General features: G+C 38.4%; 2 protein-coding genes and 1 long non-coding RNA gene across 14 annotated transcripts in view; 1 reads left to right on the top strand and 2 right to left on the bottom strand.

The window, feature by feature from the left end:
- Positions 1-22,901, bottom strand: part of LOC105427296 (chromatin assembly factor 1, p105 subunit) — a 798,730-nt gene that overhangs the window by 92,386 nt on the left and 683,443 nt on the right. The gene's annotated exons all lie outside the window — the stretch shown is intronic.
- LOC148936398 (uncharacterized) lies at positions 10,297-16,368 on the bottom strand. Of its 2 annotated transcripts, none has more exons than XM_089078333.1 (2): positions 16,134-16,368; positions 10,297-11,598 (listed from the first exon to the last, which is right to left on the bottom strand). In XM_089078333.1, the coding sequence occupies exons 1-2, from the start codon at positions 16,366-16,368 to the stop codon at positions 11,588-11,590; spliced, it is 246 nt and encodes an 81-aa protein (XP_088934459.1). In that variant the 3' UTR covers positions 10,297-11,587. The 2 variants fall into 2 exon arrangements, with proteins under 2 accessions (XP_088934459.1, XP_088934458.1); XM_089078332.1 differs by lacking the exon at positions 16,134-16,368 and adding an exon at positions 14,142-15,244.
- On the top strand, positions 15,879-16,738 carry LOC148936399 (uncharacterized). Its single transcript, XR_016139561.1, has 2 exons — positions 15,879-16,017; positions 16,138-16,738. It is a non-coding gene; the product is annotated as an uncharacterized LOC148936399 (long non-coding RNA).

Below are 22,901 nucleotides of genomic sequence, written 5' to 3' on the forward strand. Positions count from 1 at the left end.
AGACCTCTCTCAACGAGATCGCCATTGATTGCGACAGTGAATCCCGCGACTAGAAACGAATCAGAGGAATCGATCTCGAACGCGCAATGGGGACTGTTAGGTCGCAAATATATGGGCGCGCTTCTAAGCGGGGACAGACAGAGCGAGATCGATCACGTTTACGGGGTGTACTTCGACTTGGATTGCTCGATGCTTGGCAACAGGCGATTCGATGTGGCCGCAACGATAGCGTGATCGTGGACGACACGCGATATCCGGGTACCCCGGGCTTATACGAATTGATCTTCAAGAGACTTCCTGACGACGCCGTATACACGGAAAACGACAAGCAAACGTATAAGAGTATACTGTTGACTACGAACGCCCATTGGCGTGATCACAACGCGCTTATGCCTATTCTAGGAAACAAAGGTTTCAAATACAAGCATATCATCGCGCCGCTATTGCTCGATAGAGACAAAAGTAGCGCTGGTACTGGTAAAGCGAGAAAAAAGGGATCGACTCTGTTCCATCCGCTATGCGGGTGAGAGACAAAGGAATCGAGTACGTTCACTGGGACGATCCCAACGAGCTAGTCGATCGTCTTCGATTGCTCGATGCCTCTCGACGAGCTGGCAACGACGCTCACGACAACGAGATATTCTATCGATACTCGAGGAGCTTCGCGAGATCGACGCGATCGAGTAAAACGCGGCGCGTGCTTGCGACGATCGGTATTCCCGTTATGTTGTAGTGAACAAGTTTGGAAGACCGTTGGAGCGGAGGCGATAGGGCACGCGACCGTCGATCGATTCCCTGTGTCGCTATGTGCGTAACAACATGCTCTGCTAAGTGACGATTACTACGACGCGAGAGACAAAACCATACGGCGTTTAGTCGCACCTAGAACCGATATCGACGCCGTGAGGAAGATCTACGTGGACAGCGCGTTTCGAAATGCCGAAACGAGAATCTCCAAGACGAGCAAACTCTCGGCGAGCACTCGAACATTGCTGTCGGAGATGAACGAGAGCACGGCCAGATCGATCGGCGAATTAGAGGAATCTATGACACGCATAACCAGATTGTTTCTCAAATACGATACGCAGATCGTCGAGATTACGAGCAGATTATCGCGCATGGTAGATTCGTCACCCGCGAGGGCATGATGTCCGTGAATAAATTCGGGAAGTCTCTGGAGAGGCAGTGCGTTGACGATCATTCGACGATCGCATCCCTGCGGGCGTACGTGCGTCGCAGCGCGCTCTGCCTGAATCCGGACGACTACGACTACGTCAACAGACGCAAGATACGCCGATCGACGATGCCGACGCGATGACCAAGGGTTACGTCGACGACGCGCTTCGCGCAAGGAGCGAAGAGTCAAAAATTCTAACGAACGAGTTACGAAAACAGCTGGAAGATATGAACAAGCGAATTTGGAATATTCTCCTGCGTATTACGACGTAAAAACCGAAGTGGATGTTCTGCGACACTTCGAGAAGAAGAGAGAGTCGATCACGACAAACGAATAGAGGAGACGAGAGACGCGATGGAACGAGAGCTCGAGAAACGGGACGAATCGCGAGAGAAAGATCTGAGCGAAATCCGAAGAGTCATCGAGACGCAGGAGAAACGAACGCGAAATCTAGAGGTATCATTGCGGCAGATCGAGGAGAGGAGAGAGACGTCGCTCGTCGATCTCGATAAACGAATAAAGGGAAATGGAACAACGCTCGTTAAACGGAACAACCAACGAATTAAAGACCTGTCCATGTTGCAACTAGGATGTGCGCTAGGACGAACGGAGGAAAAACAGAACAAACTGCGAGCTAGAGATTCGAGCGAGATCCGAAAGACCGTCGAGACGCTCGGCGCTCAGGAGAAACGAACGCAGACCCTAGAGGAATCACTGCGAAATCTAAAAAAATCCCGAAACGAGCTCGACGCGTCGTCGACGAGCCGCGAGAGAATATCGACGAACGTGGAGAATCTCGTAGCGTGACAGATCTGACGAGGATCGCGAGAGAACTAACGGACAAAGCGGTAACGAGAGAGACGCTGGACAAGATGTTGGCCTCGTTGAACATGGATAAAATAGTGATTAGAGAAACGATAAACGAATTACTAGTTCTACTCGCATTAAAAATGGATATTTGAAATACCATGAAACACGCGATTAACGTTTGGAACGAGGAACAGGAGCAAACACGCACGAATAAAACCAACGCGAATCGCGCCTCCTCGTAAATCAGCGATGAGCGTTGAGAAGAGGAGACTCGTCGAGGAGTTTCATGCACCCGCGCGAAGAAACTTTCCACGTCGTCGAGTCGTGGTGCGCGGTTACGACGACCTGGCAGGCCGATGTCGTCGAGATGCGTCCGTACACGCGACAAAACAAAGGCTACAATTACGTGATGACGGTCATCGACATGTTGAGCAAGTACGCGTGGGCTGTACCGCTGAAGAGCAAGAACGGAAGCGAGATAGCCGCGGCGTTGTCCAAGATATTTCGCGACGACGCTCGACATCCGCGAAATCTACAAACGGACAAGGGCAAAGAGTTCTACAACGCCTTCGTAAAAGCGGTTACTGATAAGTACGATATATGTCACTACTCGACGTACTCGGTGATGAAAGTGGCGGTTGTGGAGCGATTTAATCGCACGCTCAAGAACAACATGTGGAAGTTCTTCACGCTCAACGAATCGTACAGATGGCTCAACGCTCTACCGCGTTTAATCTCGGAGTATAACAATCGCGCGCATCGAACAATCGGAATGTGAACGGCGGACGTAACTCTCGCCATTGCTAAGAGACTCCTCTCCACGGTATACAGTCACTTGAAGATCGCAGCCCCCGCAAGATTCAAGGTGAACGATCCGGTACGCGTCAGCAAGTTCAAAACGATTTTCGAGAAGGGATATACGCCTAACTGGACAACCGAGATTTTTCGAATCGCTAAGGTGCAACGCACGAATCCCGTGACGTATCTGCTGAAAGACTATCGTAAAGAGCTAATAGCCGGAGGATGTTACGAACACGAGTTACTGCGAGTTTCCAATCCCGATATCTATCTCGTAGAGAAAGTGCTACGTAGAAAGAACGATAGAGTTTTCGTCAAATGGTTAGGAATAGACAATACACACAATTCTTGGATTCATAAAACAGCTGTATTGTAATGAATAAAGAGTGTACAGTATTACTTATTCTACATTGGTAAAAGTTTTATACTACATTAGTATCTAATAACGGTATCTTATAATGACCTCACGGTAATGTATCGGTGGAACCGGGTATTAAATATTGCTTGTCGTCGTGAGGACTCAAAGCTAGCTTTAATTCGGACACGGTGTAAACCTCGTGCAGCATCGAGCGTACGCACGCCTGACGTCTTGATTGCTGCGATGATTCGTTCAAGCAACGCGCGAAATCCTTGAACGTTATCGTTTTCGCGATGGTACTCCTCTTGACGCCCTTTATTCTCTTCGTATCCGCTGTTTCCCAGAACTCTCAGAGCATACATCTTCGCCCTGAGTCCTATAAACTCCGTCATGACCGCTCCGTTGTTCTTGTCTTTCATCAAAAGATGAACCTTCTTGTTCGCGCGCGATATATCGTACGCGTTGTCGTCGGGATAATCGCTGATGTCGAATCTCACGATATTTTGCTTCATATTCTCGTAAACGTTCCCACATTCCAGAAAATATATCAAACTATCGGTGTCCGTGTACATGATTTTGCATTTAAAGCGGCATCATATAATCGTAATGAAAATCGTACAATCGCATCTTGGATATCTCTAAAATGCACATACCAACGTAAATTGGTTTGTTAAATTGAACCTCGAGTTTGCGCAACTCGATAGCCATGAGATTCTCGTCGAAGACGCTCCTATTGTGAAAATTCGGTTTCGCGATCAGCGCCTCCGCTCCATATCTTCCGTCCCAACGCGTCACGACGCCTTACGTCTACGTAATCGCGCACGTTCTCCATTGTCTTGCCGAAAACCGCGTTGTTCATCAGCTTATACAGATTTCTCTCGAACTCGTTGCTTGCACGAGTTCTCCGTTCCGTATTGAGCTCGATGTACGCGCGCTGTCAAGGAGATTGCGCGAACCGTAACGCGCGATAGATCTTCGTCACGCGTAAACCGTGTCGCATGCATTGCTGAAGATTGTGATAGTGCACCACGTAACGCGACTTGTCGTACAGCGTGGCGAGTAATTTTTCGTTTCGATTTCCAGGCGGTCTCTCGCGCGTCGGGCAGAACGGAAGATCCGCGTAGTCGTCGTGAAGATATCGCGGATACTTGAGATCGACTTTTAGAATATAACCAATATCGGAGTTAGGTGGCATGGACATAACATCGAGACCCTCGACCCACCGAAATTCCGCATACGGCAAGGGCTCGCACATGGCCCAGCCGTAGAGATTGTTCACATCGTAGTACATGAGATACGAAGACGAGTCGTATGACGATTCATATTGATTGTTAGCTCGCGTGTATCTGTTCGAGCATTGGCTCAAACCGCCGCGTATGCCGCGCTCTACGATTATCATCATATCGATATCGGTAAGCATATCGAATCGAATGTTCGTGTATTTCAACATAGCGTCCACGTGTATCCCGATAATGTGAAATAATGTGCTGGATTCAAATCGTAACTTTCCATACAGGTATCCCGAAAATTTTCGAAAACATCCGCTAAGAAAAGCACATCCGTTTTCAAATATAAATCGCTGTACTCGCCAAGAGTTCTCACTCGAAAACGCTCTCATACCCTTCGCACGTGTTCGTAATCGCTAACGCTCACAGTTTCGCTAGTTAAAGAACTGTGAAAGGCTTCGATCGGTAACTCGGTCTCTAATAGTTTATCAACGCTATCGATAGTACTCATACGGAAATACACCCTTACGCGTGAGCAATTCGAAATCCTCCGCAACGAGATCGGAAAATTCGAATCGCGCGATCCTCAATTTTTCTCGATCTAGATACGAAGCTACTTTTTCTAAACTGGTATTGAGAAACTTAAACGAATCCACGAAACGTAGCTTAACACAATTTTCCATTTTTCATACGCCGAATCGTTGACGATTTTCGAAAACGCGATGTAATTCTCCTTAGTCAACGGTAACAGATCGACTCTACCCTCGAAAGCGTTCGCTACATCTTTGATAATGAAATGCTCGTCGTAATGCGGATAGATTGTGAAAAAAAACGGGAATAACGAACGAGTTCTGATAGTTCAAATTGCAGCTCGCGTGCGCGGGTCCTCTGTATCGTCCGGTAAGGTGACAGTGATCGCGCACGCGAATATCGTACGACCCAAAGCTCCTTCCGCACACATGACAATTTGTCACCTTTTGAAAAGCGTTCGTCCGGCGTGAGCTCCGACATCGGTACGCACAAAACCTTCCTCACGCGACACGCGAGAACGCGCAGCTCCTTGACGAACCACGAGACACAGTCGCCTCGGCAAGATCTATACGCGGATATGATTCCGTTGTACGTGCTACGCAAATAATATCCCATGCTGAACGCCTTGTGGTGTTGATAGGCGAATCTATCGTCGAGATTCCCAGTGAACCGTTGATCTCCCTTTTCTAAAACGCACTCCAGATCGGCATACACGACGAATCGTAGTCTCTCCTTTTTGTCGTGATTGTGAAAGGAGAGCAACGCGTCGTCCTCGCTCGGAAGAATAACGGCGCAGTCGTTCGCTCTTCCGCACTCGACGCTATGCGCAACCAATTTCTCGTTCGAGTAAAAATAATGTAGATAAATACTCTGAAAAATACAATTTATAGTTAATACAAAATTTATCTCGCGACGAGCATAGTCTCTCTCTTACGCTTACCGGTCACATATGTATATTTTTTCCTTATGCTTGTTTATTTGCGACGTTAATAGTCGAGACAGGTTTTATCCATACGAAGTGACCGACGTTATCACCGCGCCGCTCGTTCGACAGATAGAGCAAATTTACGTGCGTAGACTTCTTGTTTTCCGTAGCAATAAGGGAACCATCATGATACCGTTCCTCTCCTTTTTCTTTCGAATGGCAAATACGTTGATAGACACATCGTTAAGACGTTCGAACCTAGCGATGTTTCGTAGCGTCATAGGAAAGTCGATACCATCGAAATTCAGCACCAACGAATAGTGAGGATACGACGACGGTCTGTCCGAGTGTAGATCAACGGGATATAGAACGGCTATTACCGCCCACGCAAAGCACGCGTTGTCGTTTGAACGTACGTTAATCACGGCTCTCTTATATCTTATCTTCGGAGGAAGTGCCATCCAACATCCAGCGTGCATAGGATTACACTTGTTCACATTGATCATCAAATTTAATATCCGAAGTAACGCCCAACCGCTGTCACGTTCCTGAAATTCCTCCAACGACGTCAGAACATTCATAACATCTCCGTCGTACCATTCTCATAGATCGGACATACCGAATAGCTGATGATTCCTCGTGTGAATGCTCTTAACAGCGCTCTTATTATTCACGACGAACTCCCCGTGAAACGGTATTGACCTTTAAACACGCATGCATATCGAGATCGACTCGCACTCGCTCGAGCCATGGCCCTTGCATCCTCGAGAAACCGTCGGGATTCGACGTACTCGATGTTTATCACAGCACCCGTTCGTACGCGTTCGCGAAGGCTGTCTCGATATCCACCCATTCGAATCCCTTCGAACCGTCGTATCCTGCGCCCAAGTAACCAAAACGTTGACTCAAAGCGAGTCTCGCACCCTCCAACTGCGCTATTCGAGAACTTATCGATCAGAGAACTTATCGTTCCAGTAACCGTAGGATCGACTCTATTCTTACATCTATCTCTCAAAACCTCGAGACACTCGATACACTCCCGCTTTTGCAAACGCGATAGGCGCACATTCCTTCAACTCCCGCTGCGCGTTCGAGAAGATCGCGATTCTTTTCCATATTGCAACCTTCCACACAGTGTTACCCCAACCGTCCGTAGGAACGACGAATTTAACGTCTCACACTTTTTTCTCTCTCGCTGTTCTCTCGTAGATCATCGCTCTGTCGCTCAGAGCGAGCAACGTTTCGATCCACAGTTTCTCTCGCGGGCTCTCTGTACCGATTTCCCGTCGCAAGCGATACGTGGCCACGTTCCAGCGAATGTCTTCTCTCACCACGATCCACTCCTCGTCGTTGCCAGGCGCGATAGTTTCGTGACACTCTAAATTATCGTCACTCTAAACTATCGCCACTCTCGATAATCAACTCGCAACGATCCTCGTCGAGATCGTGATGCGTCACGTTACGATCGAACGTGCGTAAAAGCGAATCGTCGAAGACGAGCCGCCGTTAAGCGCGACTTCTTCTATATACCACGTTCTTAAGAATGGAAAAAAAATGCCTCTCACGACTAGATATATGCTCCGAGGCAGCGTCGAAAACGCGTCAAATCCTGACAACCGCGACATACTGAAATGACAAAACGCGCGGTATTCTACATAATCAGAACGCGCGCCTTCCCGTCGCCGCAAAAACAGGACGCGCTAGACCCCGCGGAAAGCGCCTAGACACAGAACACGCCTAAAGCGACGTAACAAACCGCAGCATCCTGCAAAACAGGACGCGCTAGGCCCCGCGGAAAACGCTAGGGCAGCGTCGAAAATGAACGCTAAAGCGGCGTCGAAGACGCGCCCGGGGTTACGCAGGAGGCGCTAGATTGCAGTTTGAGAACATTTGGATTCACTTCAGGAAGAATGGAACACTATTGTTTGGATGGATGAAAAAGTTTTTTCATCCGCAAAAGATGGGCAATATCATGTTTAGCGACCAAATGGTAAGTATATACTTATTTTTTATTACAATTTTATTGAATATGAATTATGAGTTCTATTTAAACTATTGTTACACTACAACAAATATTAACAGCAGTAAAAATTGAAATTTGAATAAAAGTTTAAATAATATGTTCAAATTGTAACTGTCCAGAAAATGTTTATGGTACTGCACTATGTAAATCAGTTAGAAGCACTTTATAAAATTCTGTAGGGATAAGATAATAATCAGAAGTAAATTATAAAAGCAGACGTATTAGATTTTTCAGGAAAAGCAAACAAAGCCATAATATGTGATAATCCAAATAACGATAAGATTAATATCTCTAACTTAGAAAATAATTCTCAGAAAGAATATCTAACGATGACAAATGATGTCTCTAAACATTAAAGATTTCAGCAAGAACTTATATCATATGGTATATAAATATTTACTTTTTTCTAAATTATCTCATAAATACTAATTATTATATAGATATGTTATATATGATATAATATCTATATAATTTTAATACAATATTAATTAATTTATTACAATGTTTTTATCTTAATACAAAAATAATTTTTGCTGAAGAGAATGGAAGGAACGATGAAATTTATATGGGCAGTAAAAATTGTGATACTCATGAAAATGATGAAATTCCAGTATTTTACGGTATGATAATGCTAAAATAATTTTTTAAATATAATCTATTTTAAACAATAAAAAAATTTGTACACTATTTTTTAGTGTTTGATGTTGACACAACATTTAAAGATTTGCTTAATCCGAATGAAAATATTGATACTGAAAACGAACATATGAAAATCTTAATTTCTTGTGAGTAATAATTATACACTATACATAAAAATTTTCACGTTTAATAATTTGTATATATTTATTTACTTTCTTAGTTGCTCTGGATAGAGTATTATATAAATAATAATATATTAATGATTATATATATCTTAAACACGTTTTATTTGTGAAATTAGTAAAATACGCTTTAATTTATTTATTATGTAATATAAAACTTACTTACTTATTCTTTACTTACTTACTTATTCTTATATTTATAGCTACATATAATTGTTCCATATCTGATAATATGAAGAAATGTTAGAGAATTAACATTTAATTCTATTGGTACGTATAAAGCATATAATCAAGCATATAATGTAGGAATATGTAGGGAATGAAATATAAGGACATATCGATTTACGAGACATGAAACAAAATATAAAAAATTAAATATTTCAGAGACATAGTAGTAGCGACTTAATATACACTATTGTTTATAAGATTGTAACATTGATTTCACTCGAAGTAAGATTCACTGTTTTGTTACGTCAATTTTTTTTGCAAAGAAATATTTTTGAATATTTTTGGATAGTAATAAAATGTTTCAAATTATTTAATCTTCTCTTTGCAAATAATGGTCTTTTGCGTTTTCGATATTCATATTTTAGTAGTAATTAAGTTTTTTGTTTTTGTGTTCTATCTAATTTATTTTACAAAAAATAATATTTATGTTCAGAAGAGCTATCAGAAGACATAAGAGATATACACGTATGTTATCTGCAGATGTAGAAGATATACCTGTGTTATCTGCTGATGTAGGAGATATACCTGTGTTATGTCAGCAGCATACTGTCAATGATATGATATTTTATGGTATATATGAAAATTATTTTTCATAATTATTTTTTAATTCGTTAAAAGTCTTTATTTCGTTTTAAAAGCTAAATTAATAGTCTGTGATAATATTATAATGGAAGAGTATAAAATAAAATATATAAATATATTTTTGATGATCTTTCACGATTATTTTTAAAATATAATTGCATAATTGCAATTATTTGTACAATACCATCGTGTTAATGCCAATTCAAATAATTTGATTAGATAAATTGCAATATTCATGAAACATTAAGGTGTTTCGTGAGACAGGGATAACAAGTAAATGGTTTTACATAAATATATAAGTACATTGTCTTATAATGCTAATTGTGCTGTATATATAAAAGTTGAATATCATTAACATATAGTAATATTCCATAATCTTTGCTCTTACTCTACAACATTACAAGTACATTTCTTCAAATTTGTTGAAAAACTATTATAATATCACCGTCATTATTACTTTTCTTGTAATTCATTATATGATAATATAGATTTATGTATTGATATATAAGCATCCCGATATACAGCACAGATCTTGCAGCTACATTGCAGCAACATAACTGCAATATTCTAAGATTGCAATAACGTTACTGCAATATAACTGCAAAGTTTGTGTTGTATTGGACATGTACTACAGATAGCAAATTGCCTTTTTTTGTTATTATGATCGTTTTAACATCAGTTTTCGTCAAAATGATATCTAATAGTCAAAATAACGACAAATAATGTGAATTTGCTATCTCGGTATATTAATTTTTAAACATTACATTATCACACTTATATTTGTTATTTTACATGGTTAAATAATTTTTTTTTACTAGATAACAAGAAAGAATGTAGCGATGAAGAATATGTATCTGCAGAACGAAGTTTTTCACATAATAGTGAATCTCCACAAAATAATATTTCAAATAATGGCATCCGCTTCTAGTTTCAATGAATCGCAAATTAATACAGTTGGTTCATGCAATGACGAATTAATGTATGTTAAAAACTAAAAAAGAATCGACTAAATGAAACTGCTGTATTTTCTGTATAAAGTTGCAATCACAACTCGCACGACATTTGCAAACTGTACATTATGATGAACCTGATGTTAAACAATTTATCATTCTACTAAAACGAAATCCGGAAAGAAGAAAAATAATAAATACTCTACGAAATATGGGTAATTTCAAATATAATACCAATTCTGACTTTAATATTGGACAACTTATCGTGTGTAGATGTCCGAATGAAAAAGTTAATAAAGTTGCAACTGACTTTACTGCTTGTCTAAAGTGTAAAGGTTTTTTCATCAAAATTGCAGTACGATATCACGCTCGAAAATGTTTTGAAAAAGATTCTCGAAAGAATCAAAATGTTGTAGCTATTGGAGGAAAAATTGCAGACACAATACATCAACTAGCAAATGAGACTTTAAAGAATACAGTATTTCCAGTAATGCGAGATGATATAGTAACACGTATTGTGAGATATGATGAATTATTAATCATATATGCTAATAAGTTATGTGTCAAATATAAATCCCAACACCAGCACGATATGATAAGGGCATGTTTATGCGTTTACATCTTAATAAATTGATCAATTTATTTGATTAACTCCTTACTCAGCGAAATTCTTATTGTTAAAAATCCCAAGAATCAGTCAAGAATCGAGCTTGGATCACTTACTTTCCTTCGTATGAGTGTTTTAACCATTCGATAACATGTGCAATATTTATCACAATAACCAGATAAGAAAAGAACGCGTAAAGAATAAATAAAGAATATATAAATTTTATAGTTTATTTTTATTATATTCTTTATAATATATAATATTTTTGAAAAAAGTACGTATATTATTAGTATAAGTATATTATATAAGTATATAAGTAATATAAATAAATTAATTGTTTCTTATATAAGTATATAAAAAACAACTAATATAAGTAATAAAAATAAATTAATTGTTCCTATTCCTCGTCTTCTTCCTCTTCCTCGTCCTTTTTCTTTTCCTCTTCCTCTTCTTCTCCTATCCTCCCCGAAATGATACTCGGAACAGGCTAATTTATATAAAAATTGCATAAAATTTTGCTCTCGCCCACGCCTCTCTGCGCGTGATCTTCGTCATAGCCATTCTGTAACATAAAAATAAAAAATTTAAATTAAAAAAAAGATTTTAATTAAACTATACACATATAATATATATATATTAATGTATATATATATATATATATATATAATATGTATATATTAATGTATATATATATATATATATACATTGTGACGTGGCGCTTTGCAGCTGCCAGTTACAAGGAGCGTAACTCTCGACCGCGAAGGAGGTTGACTCGGATCCGCGTCCTCCGATGGGAGAGGAAAATGGACGATTGTTATTTGGCCAGCGGACCTGTTGTCGCGGTCGCGTGCGGCATTATTATTTTCAGAACGCGGAGTGACGGCTGCTTTCTGTATCTTTCTGTATTTTACGCTCACTGATGGAGAAGAATGCGCGGATGCCGAGAGGATAACTAAGGAGGGAGCAGCTGTGGAAGCGCTGGAATCGCAGGTCGTATTATCCCTCTCATTTACGTCAGCGGGAATGGAAGTGCCGCTGTTAAATGAATCTCTTTTCCAACTGAGAAAGTTATCATTGTCAATCGAGAGGCGAGCGGGGCGAGGACGGGGAAGGCGCCATCCCATGGAACAATGCGTGGAGGACCCCGGTGACGAAATGTCCCGGAAGGTGAGGCTCCGGAAGGAGCCCCGGCAACTGACTAGGATACCGGGTTGGTGGGATGAGACGTGAGGATCTCAAAGCCGGAGGAGCCAAGAAGCCAAAGGAGCCCCAGATGCCGCCGCTTTTTGAGTTTCCCGCAAGGACTTTGCGGTTCTCGGTCGATTAGGGCCACGCAATTAGCCAATTTTCGACCAATAGAAAATTACGAGAGGGAGACGGGCGATCGCCTGCGTGTGTTCTGTGAGGGCGCAGATAATCATTTACTGTGGTGCGCTCGTTCTGGACGGACGTGAATCCGAGGGCCGTCAACCTGCGAGGGAGAGTAGCCAACGTAGTTAGTGAGCCGAGCGTTCTTTTGTAAAGCCGTCACTTCCGTCGTCACGCGAATGACGGGCAAATCGAGCGAGCGTCGCGGGAATGCCGATAGCGCAAGTTTATGTGAGTGATAACTAGTATAACGAACCAAGTGCCCGTGCCTACGATGGTCGTGACGATCGCCTGCCATAGAGGAAAATTCGGACAACGTTTCGTCTTCCAGCGACTACGTTAAGTCACCCGTTAATGTACTCTTGCCGCTTGTAATTAGTGTACGCAAGATCTTTTCTTATCGTTTCAACGGCTCTTAACTGTTGTATCGCGCTGTGAAACTGCGTCACATCTACGTATTGAATCGTTGCGGCGATTGTGTGTCGTTTCAGAATAAATTCGTGTAGATTTGAATTATCGTTGGCGTGCGATTTCGCTATTGCCATGCTGTTTGTTGTTGTGCATGTGACGGTACCCTGCTTTCAATCGAATTTAGCTTGTTGTGTTACGTCGCAGGCGGTGGCGAGATTGCCAAAGCAAATCGCCACGTGGCACTGGACCAAGGCGGGAATACGCTCGCCTCTCGGCGACGCTGCCAGCGATCGAGCGGCAAATCGCCAACAGCGGTTCGGAAGAATTAAGGAATTAAGGAATTAAGGAGTACGAAACCCTGATTATACTGCTCAAATCCGCGGGAACCCCTCCGATAATGTCAGCGGCGAATTATTAAGTTCTCAGGAAATTTCAGTGAATTACACGGCTAACGTTGTGTTTAACCAGACGTTGGGCGATTATTAGACTGTAAGCGGATCAGTGCAACAGAGAAGTTGGTTAGCCGGCGCGATAGGATGCCGTCGGGAGCGGGATTGGTCTCGTCGAGGTAGTATCGCCCGCAGATGTTCTCTATAGCGTTGCCTAATTCCCTGAGCACTTCTAGAGACACAGTAAAAACTTCGGTGCAGTCAGGGCAGAGCTCAATGTCGCGGACTATTACAAGACTAGCGCGGCAGCAATCGCAATGATCCCGGGCGGAAGTATACCCGAACTGGAACGCGTGGGCCAATTCAAGACGATACGTAAGAGTTCCCTCTGGTATTTCTTCCTTACATCGAAAGCAAAGATATTCGGCACTATTAGGGAGTAACTCGGCGATAGCGTCGTCCACGCGTCGATATCCGAACGTGGTAAGGCAACGCACCGTGCTCCTACGGTATCTGTATACGGCGGCCGGGTGAGTGCGCGAATCTCGTGGCTCGAGAAAGCAAGGCGGGCACATTACGTCAAATAACGGGAATTAATATTACGCGGCGAATATTCAATATTAAAATGATATTACGAAACTGGAATATTTCTGTGCGTAGCGATAAACCGGCTCAAAACCCTACATGCCTTAGGAGAAAGTGGCAAGGGCGGCAAAAAAGGGTCGGTCGTAAAACCCTTCCGGTCGGGCGATGCAACTATGCGACGGTCGGTCGACGCGAACAAAACGAGTGACGCAACCCGAAAGAATCTTGAACGCGAGTACTCTTATATTCATTCACGTCTAATTCCTTTATACTCTATATTTTACTGAAACGTATGCAAGATGGGAACGCGAAAGCAACCGGGAATAAAACTTGATGTATGATTTTCACCTACCTTTCGGTGTCCGCTCTGCGCAGATACTCCTCGAGGGAGATGCGTGGTCCGAAACTGCTTCCCTGGTAAGCTGCTACGGGGGTGGACGGGGCCGGTAAGGCGCTCCAGAGGCGGTCGTGCACGAGAAGTTCGTACTCGCCGTCGTAACTCACTTCCTCGCCGATGATCGCGTTATGATCGTAAATCGCGGCCACGTGGAGGTCGTATTCAAGCCGCCGAAGTGCGTTGTTACGACCCGCGCGATTCCTCCGTGCTTTAGGCATTCGGCAGAGGCTCCAGGCGTATATTGTATTTAATTAAAAGATTAAAAGATTAGAATTACCGCGTGCTCGAAGTCCAATGTTTCCTTCGTGGTAAGTGCGGATAACGCACAACACCTTGCCCCCGGAAACGATTGGAATTCTCGCTTTAACTGCTAATTATTCGGTAAAATAAGGTTTGAGTTGTTAATGCCCGTTGCCTCTTTAGCCTCGCGAACACTTCCGATTTCTCGCGGCGATAGGAAGGATGATGCAATGAATGACACGTGGCGAATACACTGTACTTACTATATTCAAATATTCATGAATCGAATTACACTCGCGTAACACTTGGTTAAATTTAGAGCAATACAAAATTTAGAATACAAATGATCACTTAATTAACTTAACTAGATTGAGACGAAATAGAATTGACTTAAAATTAGAATTGGAATTGGGATTGGATTTGGATTGACACTCGCACGATGTGTACTACTCGACGGCGCGTACAAGAGTGAACGAGCATGGCCGCGCGTTGTAACGCGTGCCTGCGGCGGCGCTGTTGCGCAACGTGGCGGTAGCGTGGGTACGCCAACGCACGTGGCGCTCGCGACGGTCATAGCCTATAAAGCTAGACCAGACGCACATATCTATAATGGTCGTTGGTCGACCAATCAGCGCGCGGCTGACTGGAGATGATGCGCAACAGCAACGCGAGCCTTATCGTAGTATTAATAATTTTACAATTATTTAGGTTCATTGTTAGCATGATTTATTTATTATTATTATTTAATTTTATTACTTATATTTATTACAGTGTATATTCACTGGCGGTAAGGCGCAACGCGTGATATGTCAACGGCAGGAGAGCCGGTTGTTGCCAACTTTGGCTTGAATAGTGGCGCTTCTGCGCAGGTGGGAAAAGGGGAAGGAAAAGAAATTTTTACGTTGGCTCTCCTGACGTTACAGTTGCATACTTTAACGTGTGCGTGTTGTTGTTCGGGCTGCGGATTGCCGCGCGCTTATTAATGCCTTATTTGCGCTGACTAATTGCATGTCGAAAATTATATATTATATTTATATATTATATATTATATTGCCGGTCCCGCCGAGAACTCCGGGAACTCGATGTAATGAATTTTACGTGAGAATCGTTGTCGAATTACCGCGATTTCATTATCTCTAAATTGCCGGTCGTCTTTGTTTACGTTGCGCGACCTGCGGGTCAGCCGTGATCGGTAAGACCGAACTTGTGATGCCGAGGCCGCACAAAGAATTCGCAAATAAATGCTCATTGTTAAAGATTATAATCAATTATTGGCCTTTCTCTCTCTCATCTCTTGAATAGCCCCCTGATCATCGGATCCTCTTCTCCTTTCCCTAGTTCCTTTCTGAGCAGCCGTGCAATCTATCGCCGTGTGTCGCGTCTCTGCCCGCGAGCAATTAAAATTTCGAACTTTTGTGGCACGTCCTGCGGGCCTGGCGCCCAACCATGTTATGTACGAATAAGTAACGAATCATACGGAGTCACTGTTGTGTGTTGGTTAATTTTGATGGATCGGAAGGCGCGGACGCGCGGCGGATTTGGACCGTGCAGTCGCCGCTCGTGAGACCGGCGATCGACGAACACAGAGCAGGTCGCAATATATATATATATATATATATATATATATATATAATTTAAGTTTTATATATATATATATACATTTATTATATTTGTTATATTTGATGTTTACGATGTTTATAAAATTACCTAGACGATTTCCAGCGGCAATGGGTACAACGGCGGCGGCGGAAACAGCGCCAGCAGCAGGAGTCGCAGCGGCGATGGGAGCTGCAGCAGTGGAAGCTACTGTGGCAGCGGAAGCTGTTGCAGCGGCAGCGGAAGCTCTCGCAGCGACGAGAGCTGTCCAGGCAACAGGAGCTGCCTCGACGACGGGAGTTATATTTGCCAGGGCAGCTCCCTTAAACGCTTCTTCGTTAAACATTTCGAGTGCGAATAAATATTTCAAAAATGTTAAGAATTAAGTAAATATTAAATATTTATTTAAAATAAATGTCAGAGAAAAATTACTCACGTCATCGACATCTATGATTTTTTGAAATAAATGAAAATCAAATCCATTCTCATGGCTGCCACATGGCTTTTGCATACAGAACGTAACAATGCTTGCTGTGCGGTGGAAGTTAATAGTCAATATATAGATAGCCAATCATTCTTTTGCTCTTATCAAAAATAAATTGGCTATTACAGTTCATCCTAGTTAGAGATCCTATAATAAGAATTTCGTCACGGTAGCCAGTTTTTATTGATTCACTAGATTTTGTCAACTTCTGCTTATTTGAATCACGTTAATCTTATCGATACAATATAAACTTTGTATTTCAGCAACATAAATAAGAAATGTTTCAAAAAAAAATATCATTTTTTTAATGTAAAACATAACAATAATTCTTTCTAAAAAATAAATCGATATTTGCATTTGTCGAAATTCTCGAAATTTATTAATGTATATAAAAATGAACCATGATATTTCTTTACTCTTTCTATTTTTTTGAGTTGTAAATGCGGCTGTATATTTTTCGAAGTAAACGATTTTGTTCTTGATATATTTAGGCTGCATTCCATAAAACACATATACGCGCATTTATACGCGCATTTATTACGCGTATTTATCTATAGTTCATGTCACACAACAAAATGCGCGCATATGCGCTTACGGAATCCAACCTTAATAGCTGGTGGTTAACTGGTATGACCAGAATCTGAAACGTATTATAAAATTCATTGTTTATTTTACATAGGTTAATATATCATTATTCATATCATTATTCATATCAATTTTTTTAACAAATAAGAGGGATTGATGCATCCTCACACTGTTGCAATACGTTTTGCAATTGTAATGCAATCTTTTCGATCAACAAACGTCAGATGATTATACACTGTTTGAAGTAAAAATGTCAGATGTCTAGTCAAACGCTGGATTATCTGTGTAAGAGAATAATACATTTAAAAAAAAACGTTACTGAAATATATTAGAAAATATTCTAATAATCAAGAGACACGAGTGGTGTCTCGACGCTAAGTTCACGCGCAGCGAAGTTCACGTAGAACGGCGACGAGACGCCCGTGGCTCTATTTACGCGAGACCCCGGGATGAACTTGGTCTACATTTTCATATCTCAGCAATGACTGCATCGATTAAGTTTTAACTATGTTTAATCGATAGCTGAGTATCAAATATATCAAGTATCAATTATATCAGAAAAATGTTTTTATTTTTTTTCTCCGTGTTCTACAAACTGAGATATCGCGACGCAATCGTGACGCAAAGTTCAAATTGATAAATTTAAGAAACGTTTTGGTCATCGTTGACCGTGACTCTCTTTTTTCTGTCGCAAGAGGCGCTAATGAACATCTCTGTATGACAGTTCTTGCAGCGCTCATTTTTTTTATTTGGTATGTCTTTGACAGATGTCCTTCATGTGAAGTTGTACGTATTGATTAATAAGAAAGAAGATATAACGTGTGTCACATATAATAGTAAGTAATATTGTAATAATACATTGAAAAATAGAATAAGAAATAGAAATAGAAATAGAATTAGAATCAATTTTATTTTTTTTTTATTACGTCTTGAAGCTGAATAAACATACACATCAATGAATATAAATAAACATAAAACATACGAAAATTAACACGGATCAAAAGAGAGTATTTGATAGAATTATTAGCACTATTAAATTAAAATTAAATTAAAATCAGAATTACGATTACATAGCGGTAAAGGTGATACTGGAAAAAGTTTTCTAAAGACTATTAAATGTTGAATAAAACAAAATCTTAATAAAGAAACTGTTAGCAGCACCTACAAGTATTGCAGCATTTAATATAGACGGATTTGACAATTCACAGATTGTTCCAATTATCTGTTGAACATGATCATACTCCTAAATATAAACAATTATCTCATCATGTATTGAAAGTTCTATGAGCGGATTTAAATGATGTTATACTTTTTATAATAGATAAAATATCAATGATATCTAATTAAATTTTAATGTATATACATCTTCGATTATCCAAAATATGACACTATTGAATGTAATGATGGCTGGTTTGGTCGAAAACAAATTCTTTTATTTGGAGATCTTTTTCAATTACCTCCTAGACAAAGATTTTGTTTTTGTTAATTTATTGAAAGAAAAGATTGATAAACATATTGGCACTTTAGAAATCATTGATTAAACGTCTAATGGATAGACATTGATGATGCGCAAATTAACAAGAAAAAATGCCTAGAAGAGCAAAAAATGTGTATATATATTTTTTTTTACAAAAGATTATTTTTTATACAAAAGATTATATTTATAGTTAAAGTTTTATTTATATAATTAAAAGTTTGTGTCAATTTTTGATATCATGTTTTTTATAGAAATAATGAAACGATTTTTAAAATAAAAATGAACTACAAAAAAATGTATTTCAATGTAAAAAATAATGACTGAATACTAATTGTTTTTCTAGTATATATAAAGTATAAAAATGTTTCAAATATAAATAATACATATCATTTGTTACTAAAAGAATGAGTGATATCCTAATAAAATTACCTTTTAAAAAAGATAAAAAATAACGCCAAGTTCACGCGCCCCTTTTCTTATTTATATAAAAGAAAGAATTTTATTTCCATTTACAAAAGTCTTTTTAATAATAAATTTTATATTGATACAAAAGATGTGATATGAAGAATTGACGCCAACTTCTAATTTAATAAAATAAAAAGAACTTTACATTGAAATATATTTTTTTTTGTAGTTCATTTTTATTTGAAAAGTTTCATTATTTTTTTTTATACATCAGATTTTCTTTTATATTGTATTTTTATATAAACACAAGTACAATAATTCAATAAAATTTTTTTGGCAACTACAAATTGACATTAATTTTGGATTGATAACATCTTTTTTCACCTTTGCAAAATTTTATTTATAGTTTAGTTATATTTATAGTTAAAGTTTTATTTATATAATTAAAAGTTTGTGTCAAGTTTTGATATCATGTTTTTTATAGAAATAATGAAACGACTTTTAAAATAAAAATGAACTACAAAAAAAATGTATTTCAATGTAAAGTTCTTTTTATTTTATTAAATTAGAAGTTGGCGCCAGTTCTTCATATCACATCTTTTGTACCAATATGAAATTTATTATTAAAAAGACTTTTGTAGATGGAAATGTTTGTATAAAAGTCTTCCTTTTACATAAATAAGAAAAAGGGCGCGTGAACTTGGCGTTTATAGATTATAAATATTTTTGTTTAAACAGTAAATATGATAATTAGAAATATATAAAAATTCTACGGAATTATTTAACTTATAATTAACAATTACCATTATAACAACATATAACAATTACCTGGAGACTGGTTAACAGGATCCAAAGATAATTTAAATCTAGCTTGCAACATCAAATTATAACATTTTTGCCAGTCCGGATTAGGACTATGTTGCGATACGTGACGCGTGGCGGATAATCAAAAACAAAATAGTGCTTTTCTATCAAATGAACAATGAAAGAATACATAAATAAAAGGACAATGAAATAGAATTTATTATTTAATTTCTTTATTATGTTTGTTTAATTTAATTAGCTGATTATTCCATTGGAATTTATCAATCGCATGACAAATTTAACAACAAAGACGATTGATGAATTCCAATGGAATGATTGGTCGGTTGACTAATTGAGAAGAATTTAAAATAGTAAGAGATATTATAATTTAGAATTTATATAAATCACAAAGAAATTCACGCGAAACCGGAATGAGCAAAAAATAGTTATTACATGTTTCTTATTTACAATATATTTTATCTAATAAATAATGAAAATTTAATAAGACCATTCGAAATTTAAAATAAGATCATTAATTATTAATATTAATATTAAAATATATAGTTTAATATAATAAGAACATATTATAAAAACGTATAATAAGAATCAACTTAAAATTATAAATAACAAATTAATTTTTACTAAAGTATTTAAATTTAACAAACTACAACGCGAGACATGGCATTTACTCGGCAAACAAGATCTTGGTTGCTAAAGTCTTTATAATATGAAAATAAATTCAATTAATTTTTATATTACCAACTACGTGCCGCTTTTTTAGCAGACTTTCAACGTAGTAGTTCTATAATAAATCGATGATCAATATTATTGATATCGATTAAAAGATCGTCGTAAGACGAACTTATCATTATAAAACGTTACACATTATTTATCTGAATATTGCGATAAATATTACCATAGCCTCAGTGGTCCTCTAGTGGATAAGATGCCTGCCCGGAAAGCGGGTGATCCAGGTTCTCTGGCTGAGGTGATATTTTTCGCAATATATATTTCTGATGGGGGGAATAATAAAAGGGATTTTAATCGATATCAATAATATTGATCATCGATTTATTAAAACCACTACGTTGAAAGTCTGTTAAAAAAGCGGCACGTAGTTAGTAATATAAAAATTAATTGAATTTATTTTCATATTATAAAGACTTTAGCAACCAAGATCCTGCTTGCCGAGTAAATGTCATGTCTCGCGTTGTAGTTTGTTAACATGTACTTGGCTTATACCTATGTATTGTTTATTTAAATTTAGTTTATTTTCATCGATTAACTTAGTAATTTTATGACTTATTGGATTTAATCAATCGCGTTCGACAAATTTAATGACAAAAGCGATTAGACAATTCCAATAGAAAAATTAGTCGATTGGTTAATTGAAATATTATTTTACGCTGCAGGGGGAATCACTGATATATTTAATATTATCGATTGAATGCATCAAGAACTCCATTAGTATATAAATAAGTAAAGTGCTAAGTGTCAGTGCGACGTGTTTAAAATCTACTCTTAAAGCGGCATCTACAATGATATTTTAAGGCGTAAGATTTAAGAAATTGACCAATCATAATCGAAGAATTATAGAAGAATAATCGATTGTGGTTGGTCAATTTCTTATGTCTTAAAGTTTCATTGTAGACGCTGCTTAAGAAAAACAGGTATTTATATTCAAATTTTTAATTTAAACTGTCGTAATAGAAGAAGTAAAAAAAACCTTCATATTCAAACATAACACATTTGTATTATAATAAATATTTTTATAAAAGTTGTTATTTTTACAGAGAAAGAAAAGGAGAGAGGGAGATATTAAAAAAAAAAAACAGAGAAAGAGAGAGAGAAAAAAGAGAGAAAGCGAATTTGGTAAATATCTTATTATATTAGATGTTTATTAACATTATTATTAAAATGATCAATTTAATATTGATATTACTGCTCTTCTTTCTTTATCTTAGAATTTTTCAAAACTGAAGATTTAGTCTGCATGCAATTTAACAAATTAAAATAATAGTATATAAAATATAATAGTAGAATAATATATAAAAATAGTATATAAAATCACTAAAAAAATATTAATACAAGTATTCAGTTAACCGAATAAGGATTGTTTTTATATACGACTTTTTTATTGAAAATATTAAATCATCAATATATTTTATATAATTTTTAAATGTTGATGATTGTAAGGATTACATATAAGAAAATATTAATCGACATGTGGAAACGTAATCAATTAAAAACAAACTTTATTCGATTAAAGCTGGATATTCATACTAATATGTCTTGTGTGATTTTAAATATCATTTTTATCTAGTATATCGAACTGTGCGCCAAATAAACACTTTTAACAGTTTTTTAAGAGGAAAAGTTTTGTTATTGACATCATTTTACATTAGATGCTTATTAACATTATTATATTATTAAATTGGCCAATTTAATATCGATATTATTGCTCTTCTTTATCTTAGAATTTTTCAAAACAGAAAATTTATTCCGCATAATTTGACGAATAATAGTATATAAAATTAAAACGGTCTCGCTTTCCCGCGCGGATAGCGATCAGTTCAGGTTATCAAGTAGAGAAGCGAAGACGTTGGAGATAGAATTGTGGAATTAAAATTATAGTTAAATCGTAGGTGAAATTATTAGAATAATTTATAGAATAATTATTAGAATAATAATTTATTAAAATATGAAAGAAATAACAATAAGTAATGCCAGATGGAAATGCACAAATAGCCGAAAGAACGTGAATAGAATTGGCCGTGAACGGGCGAGACGACGATCAGCGCGTGTTTACAAGTTTTTATACAGATGAGGTATCGCTTTGGCGCGATACTAATCTCGCGATGCGTAACTCGGTGACGCGGGGCGCGTGGAGTGTGCGGCGGTATCGCACATGTTGTCGCGGACCTTTAATTTCGGCGATTTAAATTTATGTACGCGTGGTTTGGATTGCGGGCGGTGTCATTCGCGAAAGTGAAATTTCCGCAGATAGGTTTTCTGACCCCGGGTCGGAGAACGGATGTACTCGTTCCCTGCCGAGAGTGCTCGGCGGGCGGAGATGTGCTCCTTGATAATGGATACGGAGTGCCGAGTGAACTCCCCAGCTGGG

Source organism: Pogonomyrmex barbatus, unplaced genomic scaffold, assembly GCF_055798465.1.
Source record: "Pogonomyrmex barbatus isolate J1 unplaced genomic scaffold, ASM5579846v1 scaffold22, whole genome shotgun sequence".
NCBI lineage: Eukaryota > Metazoa > Arthropoda > Insecta > Hymenoptera > Formicidae > Pogonomyrmex > Pogonomyrmex barbatus.

Bases quoted from the DNA above. Each gene is read 5' to 3' on its own strand.
- LOC148936398 (XM_089078332.1), bottom strand. From the start codon at position 14,404: ATGCCTAAAGCACGGAGGAATCGCGCGGGTCGTAACAACGCACTTCGG. The intron at 11,599-14,141 runs GTAGGTGAAAAT...TTTATGTTACAG, and splicing joins CGCAGAGCGGACACCGAAAG to AATGGCTATGACGAAGATCA.